General features: G+C 39.0%; 1 protein-coding gene across 3 annotated transcripts in view; it reads right to left on the bottom strand.

Annotated features, from left to right (window-relative positions):
* The window catches only part of GPD2 (glycerol-3-phosphate dehydrogenase 2), a 215,185-nt gene that overhangs the window by 71,544 nt on the left and 130,501 nt on the right, over window positions 1-13,140 (bottom strand). For all 3 annotated transcript variants that reach the window (XM_044242094.1, XM_044242093.1, XM_044242092.1), the window contains exon 3: window positions 12,521-12,692. In XM_044242094.1, coding sequence (XP_044098029.1) covers window positions 12,521-12,692 — 172 coding nt within the window. The remainder of the gene's footprint in view (window positions 1-12,520; window positions 12,693-13,140) is intronic.

The following is a 13,140-nucleotide window of genomic DNA, read 5'->3' as shown; positions in this document are numbered from 1 at the left end:
TAACACAGAAATTACAGGTATTATAGCCCCAGGTCACACTTTTGTAACATTTATGCTAGACAAAGATCTGTCAAAGTCTCAACTGTGAAAACTCTATCAGATATGCTTAGTAAATTCAGTACTGAATATATTTTTAAAAAAAACGAAAAATATGTCAAGTTAACACATATATTTTCAAAGAATATGGAGAACATAAGTGCCAGGCAAAGTGCTGGCATTAGAAATGAATTTGGCAAGGACCAAGCCTGTCCAGCAGCTCCCAGCTCAGAGAGAGGTCAGTAAGTGCCACAGTTTTCCAAGTGCTAGATTTGCAAATACAGAGTACTCTTAACTTAGTCTGGGCTAATTAAAATCAGGACAGAAAGCTAAAATTGCATAGTCCAGATTACATTTGTCATCTCTTAAGAATGCTTGCCTTAGGGCACCTGGGTGGCTCAGTGGGTTAAGCCGCTGCCTTCAGCTCAGGTCATGATCTCAAGGTCCTGGGATCGAGTCCCGCATCGGGCTCTCTGCTCGGCAGGGAGCCTGCTTCCTCCTCTCTCTTTCTCTCTCTGCCTGCCTCTATGCCTGCTTGTGATCTCTCTCTGTCAAATAAGAATGCTTGCCTTAGTGAGTTTTCTCACTTTTCTTAGGAAGTCCAACAGAGAGATCTTCTTCCAACGCTAAAATAGACCATTGTGTCTTCAGGTGAAGATCAAGTGAGGAGCTGACTTTCAAAAGGCATTTAAGAGACAGGTTATTTCAACTATACCCCTCATTTAACCTTGGAACCCCAATCATGGCACCAAGGTACCTGCCCCACGAGAGGCAGGGACAGGAGAGTGCAAGAGCCCTCCTGTCCAGCCCCTGGCCTGCCCCCTGTATTCCCCACCTCCTAGCATTGATCCCCACCCTACCCAGAAGTGTGGACTGGACCTAGCGCCTTGCTTCTAATGAATGGAATGCAACAATTTTGACCTGTCACTTCTTGATTAGGTTACAGAGGACTGTGACTCCTTCTCTCTCTCCTTTCTCTCTCTCTCTTGCCCACACTCTCTCTTGCCCTCTCTTGCTTACTAAGACGAAGGAAACTATCATATTTTAAGAGCAGTGTCTAAAGGAGGCCCCCAGGCCACAGGTCACAAGGAACTGAGGCTTCCACTGGACAACCAGTGAGGAAGAGAATCTTGCCAACAACTACAGGAGGGCTAGGAGGTACTGCATCCTGTTGGAGACTCAGAGCCAGAGAACCCAGGGTAAGGCAAGGCCAGATCCCTGACCCACCAAAACTGCAAATATCATCTTAGGCCACCAAACTTCAGTGTAGCTTATTGATTGCACAATTCCCCATGCGAATAATAACTGCAGTCACAGTATAAGTTTGTAATCGCACATCGGGTTGAGTTTATGAAGGAGTATGTGTTCAAGATAGGAGGGGAGGGGATGATCACTGGCAAAACAAAACAGAACAAGTACTTAAGCAAGAGAAAGAAAAATGCTTGAGATGGCCAAGCTCATTTAGGGGCCGCTTGTCACTCGGGGGCTGGGCATGATGTGAAGGAGATCCAGGGGCAGGGAGAGTAAAAGGCAGATTACAAAGGACCTTTCATCACACTGGGGAATTTGGACTGTGTCCTATGGGCCACTGTTTCTCACAAGTAAGTAATATCTGAGTTTCCTGAAAAAGAAAATGCCTTTGAGACCATGGCTCCAAGTCGGGGATTGGTTAGAGAAGCACATGCTTTGTCAGAAAGTACAAGATTTGGTATCAATGCCAAAGAAGGATGAGCCTGAACATTGTTCTCAGTTCCAAGTTATCCATTTTGAGGAAGGGTTTTGCTGGTTGCTTTTTTTATTATGGTGATTATAAAAAAAGGAATAAAATTTCAATTTTTCCAGAAATTCTTGGATATTGTTTTGAGAAACACGATTGTGCCATCAGGGGAAGCACCAAAGCATTGTAAGCTGAGAAATCAGATTACTGTTCTAGAAAGATCTTTCTGTGGGGGTGGAGGGGAGGGGTGGAGAGGAGAAGAGAGGGGGCAGACCATTTAGGGGATGTGTGCCATATAGTAGGAGCAGGGCAGTGAAGAGTCCAGCCTCATAAGGCAGAAGATGAAGGGAGAAATTTATGGGCTTGTGTTATCAGGATGCATTTTTTATTTTTCTTTCCTAAACTGACAGAGTGTGAGGCAGGGAACTACTCTAGGAATTAGCAAGCCATCTCAGGAGGATATTTCAGGATATGTAAGTGAGAGCTAACACTTCAAAGCCTCAAAACTGCTTTTGCAAGTATTGGACATTTAAAAAAGCTATTCACATGTATTTATGTGAGAAACCCTACTGAATACCAACAAAAGTTAAAATGGGCTTCTCTGTCAAACCAGGCTGTTTTGCTTGTCCTATTATTTCTAGTGTCATATCATCAAGCTACCCACCAGAATTTCTGGAGCGAAATGATACTGCTTCTTCCAGAGCAAAAAAACATAAAAATGTAACCTCCAAAGTTACAGCTACATTGATATATTCATGTAATCTAAAAGTATTTCCAAAAGTTTCCAGAACAACACACACAAAAAACCCCAGATATTCGGGGAGAAAAAGAAAATATTTTTAAATTATCAGCTGCTATTATACACCAAATGTTTTCTCATTTTTATTGAATGAGCACAATGGAGTGAGGGAAGAGGGAACTGAGGCAAAATCAAGACATCACTAGAAGTTCTGTTTCTCACAAACATATTTTTAACTGATTAACCAACTATAGCAAAGACAATGAAATTTTTAAAACCTTGTAATCTTACACAGTTGCATTATCTACGATGTTCCTGTTTCACCCCTCAAAAATCCAAAATTTTCCTTGCCTCAAAAATTACTGATCCAAAATTAAGAGCTCAGTTTTCTGATACTTCAAGTATAAAACAAGGAAGTGAAAAGAGGGTACTGTTTTACCTTCTTAAAGACAATGAACAGTATTTTTAAGTGACATTTAATGCTAACATTTTATGTTCTTAGGAAAAATAATTAAGTTTGAAGGACATCAAAAATAAAAGAAAAGGCATTTTCTTTTTCAGGAAAAAGGCTTCAAGCAACTACTGCTGGCTCTGGATTTGAGGCGCTCGGGAAGATCTTCCCTCAGAGTATAAAGAACGGTCTCCCTTCATGCCTGACAACGAAGGGCTGACCTCTCCGTGCATTTACAGTAATTCAACTTAACTAGTTCAAGATTTTATGAGGAACAGTTTTTTCTTTTCTTTTCTTCTTAGCAGTTCCTTTTTATGGAAAGCAATGAGCTCTGTCGCTTCTGAGATGAACTAGAACATTTAGGAGTTGGTACTATTATTTTGTTTATTTTTTCATTATTGATTGCTTTCCAAAGGTATTCACAGCAATTTCATGACTGTGGTGAAGTACTAGTATTCAGAGTGAAATGACTGTAAAATCTTAGATGGAGTAACTAGGTTAGCTACAGTGGAAGAATAAAGTCCACGGAAATCTGCCTTTACCATCGTCTTCAACCCATCTTTTAGCGAGTTCAGATTGTGTCCTGAGGGATGTGTGGCAAGGGGCATGAACTAAATAAGGCTCTTTACAGCTTTGCCTTTGCCGACCCGAGTGAGAACATCTAGATACCAAGCACTTTCAACTAAACCGATTTGTGGCTCAAGACAGTTGAATGAATATGGAGGAATAATTACCTTCTAAGGGGAAGAATAGTACGACATTTAACTTTCACAATGTGATACAGAACAGAAGTATATTTTAATACCTTTTACTGATTATCTTATTATGCATGAAAACATGCTCAATATAATAAATGCAGAGATGTAAAGAGAACAAAATAAAACTCTCCTGTAATCGCACTGCTTAGAGATAACCACAGCTGACATTTGTGAACATTTAAACGTTCGCATTTTCTATGCATGTATATAATCACATATGTACATTTTTACAAAAATAGGATCATATGATATATTCCATTTTTTCATTTAATGTTATTTATTGTAAACATTTCCCCATGTCAATACATATTTTTCTATAATTTTATTTGTAATGTATGAATAAGTATCACATTAAATATTTACAATGATTTATATTCAATTTTTTATTTTTGAACATTTGGGTTATTTCATACCTTCACTATCACAGATATTACTGCAACATATTTTCGCTTAAACTCTTTGCATTTTTAATTATTTCATTAGGATAAATTTTCAGATATGGCATTATTTGGATATTTTTAAATAGAAAGGAGAGATAAATCCTTGTAAATCACCTAGTGGAGGCACCAAGGTAATATACAAATAAAAAATTTAGACACTCTGTACGTTAGTAGCATAGCAAAAGTATTAAAGCCCCATGCCCCATGAAGGAAAAACACTGTTTATCCTTCTTTAGAGAAGCTTTGGGAACATACCTTTGGATTTCAGAAAGCCAATGCCATTAATAAGACAAGGAACTAACCCAAAGGCTGAACATTTTATATGAAAGATCGATTTCCTAAAAAAATAACACTCCTCCTCCACAGTGCAAAGTAAACCTGGCTTGTTAATTTCAGCAATATGAATCCTATGCAGTGGCTTAGCTCTTTTTAACAATCAATGTTAACATTTTACTATATAATATTGGATTGGTTATTTAATATTGTTGCTATTTATATGAGGAAACAGATAAACTATTAATGCAGATAACATGTTGCAGTAGAACATATCATTAACATACTTTGTGTACCTTAAGTACACACAGATTATGGAGGCACAAAAATGTATTAAACCATAACATTAGAGTCATATAGTTATAAGGGGAGAAGGGAATTGCTGTTGTTGCTTCCTTTTTTTACTTTTTTATTATAAAAACTGCCAGTGTTCAAGGAGAGGAGGCATATCCAAGGGATGAAAAGGGAGACTAATACACCAGTGGCTTCCTAGTTGCAAAATCCAGACATAACTAATGTTAATGATAAAAATGTCCCATATATATTACCAGAAACTTAATATGTTTATGAAAGTGTACAACCTGTGTACCTTTTTGCTTTAAACACAAATAAAATTGATAAATTCATTCTTCACAACTTGTTTTCAAATTTGTTACGTTTTAGCCATTGTCCCTGAAAATAGGCATAAACCTCTTTTCAATAACTGAATGTACCCAATTTATTAAACGAGACCTCAGGTTTTTGCTATTATAAATTGCTGTAAGTAAAATTTTGGCATTATGAGTTCAGCTTTGAACTCCTCTTCGTCTGCACACACAGAGAAAATCATCTCTGTGTATATTTGAGGAAGGTGGTTGATTTGAAAATAAACACACTTTGGATCAGAAATGTAGCAGAAACTCAGAACAGAGTGGTTAGGCCAAAAGCCTCTGCTTGCTGAGCCCTGGGTCTAAACCAGGCAAAGGCAACCAAAAATCCAATCCCTAAAGGTTAAGAGGAATCCTGGTCTTCCTTGCAAGCAGAGGTTAGGGAGCCAGACTGACCACCTGAATGCTGGGAACTGACGAAGGGCTTTAGCCAGTGTAAGGGGTGGGGGAGATGCTTCTGCTGACCACTGTCCAGGGCTGTGGACTATCTGTGGGGACATATCTAGGAGACAGGAAAACAGACACAGAGAGCATCACCTAAGCCAAAGCGCCGCTAGCTTGCTCAGCAATTGGTCTGCTCGATGCCCAATATCAGCACATGTCAAGAGCCTCAGTTTGACTCTGGAAAAAGCTTCTGATGGGACTCGAAGGTGGAAAGGACTCCATGTATAGAGCTTACGGTATGGAAACCGTGATACAAAAGTGATCTCATATGAATGAAAGGAAGGAAGGAAAAGAAGTAAAATAAAAGACGTAAAGTAAAAAATACAAAATAAATGCATATGGGATCCAAACAAATGGAAATGGATCAAACTCCATTCTTCTTTTTTTATGCTTAATAAATAGAAGCTATCTTTAAGTGGATCAAATTCCCCTAAAGAGAGATTCTAAGTAGAATCAAAATAAAAAACTTAATTGAAAAGTAAAGATAGGGGAGCCTGGGTGGCTCAGTGGGTTGAGGCCTCTGCCTTCAGCTCAGGTCATGATCCCAGAGTCCTGGGATCGTTCGAGCCCCACATCGGGCTCTCTGCTCAGCAGGGAGCCTGCTTCCCCCTCTCTCTGCCTGCCTCCCTGCCTACTTGCGATCCCTATCTGTCAAATAAATAAAATAAAATCTTAAAAAAAAAAAGGAAGTTAAGATAGATTTTATCTATCAAGCCAAAAAAAAAACAAAAAAAGTCCAGAGGCTCCCGGCTGGCTCAGACAGAAGAGCATGCGGCTCCTGATATTGGGGTCATGAGTTCAAGCCCCATGTTGAGTGGAGAAATAATGTAAATAAACAATAAACTTTAAAAAAAAACACACACACAAAGGAATCCAGCTATGCACTGTTTATCACAGACTTACTAAAGCAAAGAATATAGAAAAGTTGAAAACAATGTAACAAACCCTGTCTGCTAGGTTCTAAATACTTTCCCAGTCTCACATGTGTTTATTATTATTTTGCCGTAGATAACTTTTAATTTTTATGAAATGAGATGTAGCAAAATTTTCCAAAAGGAAAATGGCTCTATTGTTGTCCTGCTTAAAAATACCTTACTCCATTTTTTTTTTAATATTCACATATACTGGGGCACCTGGGTGGCTCAGTGGGTTAAGCCTCTGCCTTCAGCTCTGGTCATGATCGCAGGGTCCTGGGATAGAGCCCCACATCGGACTTTCTGCTGAGCGGAGAACGCAGATGCCCCCCCTGCCGGCCTCTCTGCCTACTTGTTATCTCTCTCTCTCTGTCAAATAAATAAATAAAATCTTTTTTAAAAAAATCACATATACTTTCTTCTGATAGGTTTATGGTGTTTTATGGTTATGTACTTGGTTCACTTGGAATATGACAAACAGAATATATACACATAATGTATGTAGGTGTGTATATACATGTGTATATCTATGTACATGTAAGAACATACATATATTCAAATACAAATAAAAACCTGGGGAAGTAGATACTCCAACACACTTATTAAATAACTAATAATGACAGATTTGAAATGCTGCCTTTACCATAGTCTGAATTTTATGTATCTAGGTCTATTTCTAGGCTCTTTTGTTCCACTTATCTCTCTATATTTGTTTAGCAAACTATTTTTTAGTAGTTTAGAATACACTTTAATATCCGATAGATCTCTATATCTTCTATTATTATTCTTCCTTTTTTAAAAGATTTTATTTACTTATTTGACCAAGAGAAAGAGAGAGACCACAAGCAGGGGGAGCAGCAGAGAAAGAGGGAGAAGCAGATTCCCTGCTGAGCAGGAAGCCTGATGCAGGCTGATCCCAGGACCCTGGGATCTCGACCTGAGCAGAAGGCAGACGCTCAACGAGCAGATCACCCATGTGCCCCTATCATTATTCTTTTTCAGAATTTATCCAGTAAAGCTCATAGACTCATTTTTCCAGATAAACTTTAGCATAATTTTTCAAGGACCACCCCCAAATCCTGTCAAAGAAAAGCAGTATATTAATTAAAATTGCATTAAATTTCCAAAAAATTTTAGTAGGACTTTGCAGTCTGATCTAACCATGAGAGTTCAGAAAACTGCAAACTTCATCTTTGCAAGTCTGCTGTCCTAACATGGGATTTTCTCTTCTGTCATCATGGTAAAGGGGTGGAAGTGGAAGGGGGTGAAGGTGCAGATCTATAATTCCCAGAATGCACCATCTTCCCAGGCTCTCCCTCTTCTGCCCTTTTTCTACAATACACACACTTCCTCCCTCTCACAAAACCTTTACGTAGACAGAAAAGTGTCATTGTTCTCTTTCACTTATGCCTGAAAACCTTGAGGCTCTCTACAAGGTTAAGCCACTTGTAGAAGCTAATAAATCTAGTATGTGATGAAGCCAAGACCTGATCCCACTTCATTTTAATTTCACAACCTACGTCCTTAATCACTGGGCTATACTGTCAGATGCGCAGAAACTGAGAATTGAGGAACTACCAGACACATACCATTCATAAACTAAAAGTATATATACCTTTTTTTGACCAGGAGAACTACAATGAACATTTCCCTCCTGCAAGAGACAGTCTTCTCCGGAATGTGAATTAAAAGCCATAAAGGTTAAACTTATAAATCAGATTTTAAACCAAAAATGTCCTAGGTGATCCTCAATACATACAAGTAAAATCACATAAAAGAACAAAAAGAACTGAAAAAAACTTCTTGATGAACCCTGAGGGGGTGATTATATCTATCAGATTCTCCTCATTCCAGCTCTCCCTAGGGGCAGAGTGCCTCCAACAGCGCTTCAAGGTTGGGCTCCTGCCCAGAGACTGGACCCAGTGTTAAACAGAGAAGCGATTTCTATTGATCCTGGAAACCTGTAGAAGAACGTGACGAGAATTGTGCATATTATGTTTATAAAATCATATTCCCAAATGAAAATGGATTCCCAAGAAAATGCAGAAGGTAAGAATGCAAATAAATGTTCATTAGGAAGCCTTCATGACTTTTTCTCTGCCTTCTACAGTCTTTGTTTATCCATTACCAAAATTGCATTTGGGCATAGTATTCCATCAAAAAGCTTGTGCAAACATTTCTATACAAGCCCTTTAACATCTAGTGGTTCCCCCAAAACTTTGATGTCCTGAAAAATCTAATTATTACTGGTAACTTTAAAAGATCACAGTAATTTATTTTTGTCAAATGTGACTAAAGATTAATGGATACAATCAGGAATAATTTGGTAAAAACATATCAAATGCAGAGAAAGCAAAATTTGTTGTTAAGTGAAGCATCAAATATAATAAAAGAGCAAATTCCATGAATGAACAGCAACAATGCACAATTCATTAACCAAATGCCCATGATTATTTCACACTTCAGAGGGCTACTGATATGATCAGAAATTGTAGTAAAAGGATAAATACAGATTAACTTCAGGATCTCTATATATTTTAATTATAAATCCTACCCCCTCAAGGGCTACCAGCAAAATAAAAGAAATACAAACTAAGGTTTATCCATCCCTCTTATAAGGGATATTCTGTAGATATAAAGCTCCATATGTAAGACATTCAGTCAATCGTTACTAACTAAAAGAATTTAAAACCTGGTCAACAGCCAAGCTCTGGAACCTCTGACCTTTCCAAAGTCATCATCACCACCATGTCCATCACTATCCTACCATGACTGCGATCATCTGCTCATGCGCCGGTTCATGCCTCGTGACTACCAACGACCTCCACTGCCCAAAGGAAAATTGCACTTTTTCTGCAAGGACTAACAAACTAGAAGCCCCTGGAGGACAAAACCCACATCTTATTAATCTGCTTATTCTCAGAGCTGGATCAGTACTTGACTCACAGCTTTGCTTTAAATAGGAAAAACAAACAAACAATAAAACTTGAAACCTAAAGAATCATTAACAAGAACATCCTTGGGATGAATTCTTTAGCCATTAAAAAAAATGAATAGCACAGACGTGATGAAATACATTATTTTTTGAAAGTAATACACTATAAAGTAATGACCGTAGTATGATCTTGTCTAAGCTTTGAAAAAGATAAAAATCTAGAAAGTGAGATTTTTCCAAGGAAGAAAAGGCACTGAATAGGGGTCGCCTTGGTATCAGTACACTCAGTCCCGCAACCTACCCTAATTCTTTGAAGGAAGCTGGCTCTCCAACACCCCTCAACTTTCCTACCAGTTCTAGGTTTCCATTTAAACAATGCCCTCTGCCTTCAGAGAATCTTGTCTCATTTTCTCTTTCTGTCTCTGATATCTAGTCAGTTCTCCATTCCACCTTCTACCCTACTGTGTATTTTCTCTGTCTCTACTCTAATACCGGGGAGACGCACACACACACACACACACACACACACACACATATCCTGCATAGAAAACAAATTTATATTTTCTAACCACAGCAAATGACCCCTATTCCTTATCACATTCCCCACATGGTAGTTTTAAATCTTTTCTACATGAAGTCTCCTACTCCCACCATAAGTAGAACATCTCTCTTTGTGTTTGTGTGAGTAAAAACAGTTCTTCTTGGTCACAGAGGCTCCCTTTTTTACATCTTAGAATCTTTACCCTTTGTTTTTGTCTCTGAGAGATGTCCCTTATCTCCCTACCAAACCTAAGATACATTTTTGTTATCATTGTTCCACATGTTGCCTCCTATTCTTGGCATATAAAGGTTCTCCTCCTGTATAGGCTTTTTCCTCTGAGTCCACAGAAATATTCAGATTGTTCCTCTAGGAAGAAAGGAAGGAAGGAAGGATGGAAGGAACAGAGAGGAGGAGGAAGAGAGAGGGGAAGGAGAGAAAGGAAGAAAGAAAGAAAGGAAGGAAAGAAGGAAAGAAGGAAGGAAGGAAAGGAGGGAAGGAGGGAGGGAGGGAAAAAGAAAGAAAGAAGAAAGGAAGGAAGGACAGAGAGAAGGAAAGAAAGAAAGAAAGAAAGAAAGAAAGAAAGGAAGGAAGGAAGGAAGGAAGAAGGGAAGGAAGGAATGAAGGATGGATGGATGGATGCAGGAAGGAAGAGAACAATCGCTAGCCTCTAACAAGACCACCTGTTATGTTACCAACATGCCCTCCCTTTCCACAGTCCTTCCCAAGCCTCCAAGGGAGAAAGGTGAGTTCTAATACCTCAAGGTAACTACAACCATTCTTTCCAGCTGCTTTAGTTTGTCCGAGGATAATGTGGCACAAATTATGAACCAGGGACGGAAACAGGGAGTTCTATGAAAATCGGGGCGTGCCTGATAACACAATAAATTCCAAGCCTATATTTGAATTTACCATTATTTAAAAGTGACAAAAAGGACCTAAGCTGTGAAGTCTCGGTGGGTTAAAACTTCAGTGCAGATCCTATGCTATCACAGTAAATCCACGGCACTTTCCTGCTTGTAGTTCATGTGCCTAAATCTTGCCAAATTTATTCATGTCTGAAAAGTAAATTCTACCAGGTACGTGAGAAGAATTGCTTCATGGAATAAATCATTACCACTGAGTATGACACCACAAGAAATCTGGAACATTATACAGTAACTAAAACAACCCAGAGTCAAAATCCACGCGGCAGTGCCCAGCCCAACTGGATGCATCCAAGGATACCACAAAGATTATTTCTCTAGGACAACTGGTTCTCAAAGTGTTTGCCTTAGGAGTACCTGGGTGGCTCAGCTGGTTAAGCATCCGGCTGTTGTTTTCGATTCAGGTTGTGATCTCAGGTCCTGATCTAGGGATCATGATCTCACAGTCATGGGATGGAGCCCCATGTGGGCTCCACAGGCTGTGTTTCTCCCCGCCCCCCATCCACCGCCCCCTACCCGGCTCTCACACACACCAGCACTCTCTCTCTAAAATAAATAAATAAAATCTTTAAAAATAATAATTAAAAAAATAAAAGTATTTTGCCTTCATGTTAATAATGGCAGTTATAAACAACCTGGTAGGTTTGGTGGTAAAGCATGTGACTCTTAAATCTAAGGAGCATGAGTTCCAGCTCACATTGGATGTGCAGCCTACTTAATCATCATCATCATCATCATAATAATAATAATAGCTATAAATACTATCTGCAACTTACTGAGCTTCTATTTTGTGTGACAAGCACACAAAAGCCGTCTTCATGATTTCACATTTAATCCTCACAAAAATCATTCAAAGAAGGTATTTTTAACTTATTGGAAGGATGAGGAACCTTACAGAAATTAAGGAATTCGCCTAAGTGAGTGCATGTGTATGTGTCCATAACTATAAACACATCTAATAAAGCTGCTGAGACAGATAGATACCCAGATTTCCTTCATCCCAAACTCCACACTAATAATAACCACAGGCAAAAATCAAATTATTTTATTAACTATATCACATGGAAAAGCACTGGTGCTCCTACTAGAATGTCTTTCTTTACGTGTCATGTTTCCATTTTTAAAGAACTTCTCAACATGCCTTTCCCAATGCTGACTAATTGGGTACCTGAGACAGAACTACAGGTTAGCAACTGTCTTTTCCGTCATGAATTCACAATAAACTCGAGTCCCCTAAACTGAAGTTCATATCTCACTGGAAGAAATGCTTTTAAGAGATACAGGAAAAAAGAGTTATTTTAATAGATGAACTCATTTTAATAAGTCTTTTCTACCCTTCCCTGACACAAATGTGATTTCAGACCATAGGATACATATTTTTTATTTCATTAAAAGACATTTACTTTAGGATATTAGAAAGAAATAAGCAAAAGGAGCAAGTTCACGAATTCATAGGAAGTTAAATTTTCTTTTTAAAGAAATTTCTTTTTAAAGAAATTTTACGGGTAAAATACCAGCTATGTTTAATTTTAAAATTGTGCGAGTGCCTAGATTAAGAAACTATGAAGGTGCTTCACAAAGGCTGGAAAATCCGGCAACGTGCCAGAAACGTGACTTTACTAGTCTAGAGCGCACATCGCGTGTTTGACTGGGGGCGAGGGTGCGGAACAGGTGGAAAACATCCACCCACGTGGGGACTCACCTCTGGTGACGGCATCCAGTGCGCAGCCGCACCCTGTTGCTCCTCCTCCAATGACAAGGATGTCGAATTCAGACATGTTTTGCAAGGTCAGTAGCTGAGCTTCTCTGGAAGGAGGCTCCCTGTTAACAGGTTCTGTGACGCACTCGGCTGCTTCGACATAGGCCAAGCTCACCTGGTGTTAAGAGTCCAAAGTCGGCTTTTAGTTTTTCATGGGAATGCCAGTGCAATACACCTGACAGTATGCCAAAAGAAGAGATGTGTAATGGAGACAAGCAAAACCAAAGCTAGAGCATAGTCTACAGTCCACATAGAGCCACCGGACTAACTGCCCTGTAGAAAAGAAAAGTCCTTACAATCTGGAGGGCGGGGGGAGGGGGCGGTATTTCTCTTTTGTTGTGTTTTAATAAGCCATAACCATTTAGGCAGGGAACACCTGGTTTCTGATTCAGTATCTCAACTGCTTGTTTTGGTTTCATAAACAGCCAAGTTCAACTATTTCCCACACTGTACAGCAATTCCCAAATACCTAGTCAAAGACAATTTATAGGAGAACAGAAGGAAATGTTTTACCCCATAGCAGTAATTCATTCAGATAACATTTAAAAGTGTTGAAAGGAGGA

This window comes from Neovison vison, chromosome 3 (assembly GCF_020171115.1).
Source record: "Neovison vison isolate M4711 chromosome 3, ASM_NN_V1, whole genome shotgun sequence".
NCBI classification, from domain to species: domain Eukaryota; kingdom Metazoa; phylum Chordata; class Mammalia; order Carnivora; family Mustelidae; genus Neogale; species Neogale vison.
Note: the sequence above shows the minus strand (reverse complement) of the source record. Positions and strands in the feature narration are given on the sequence as shown.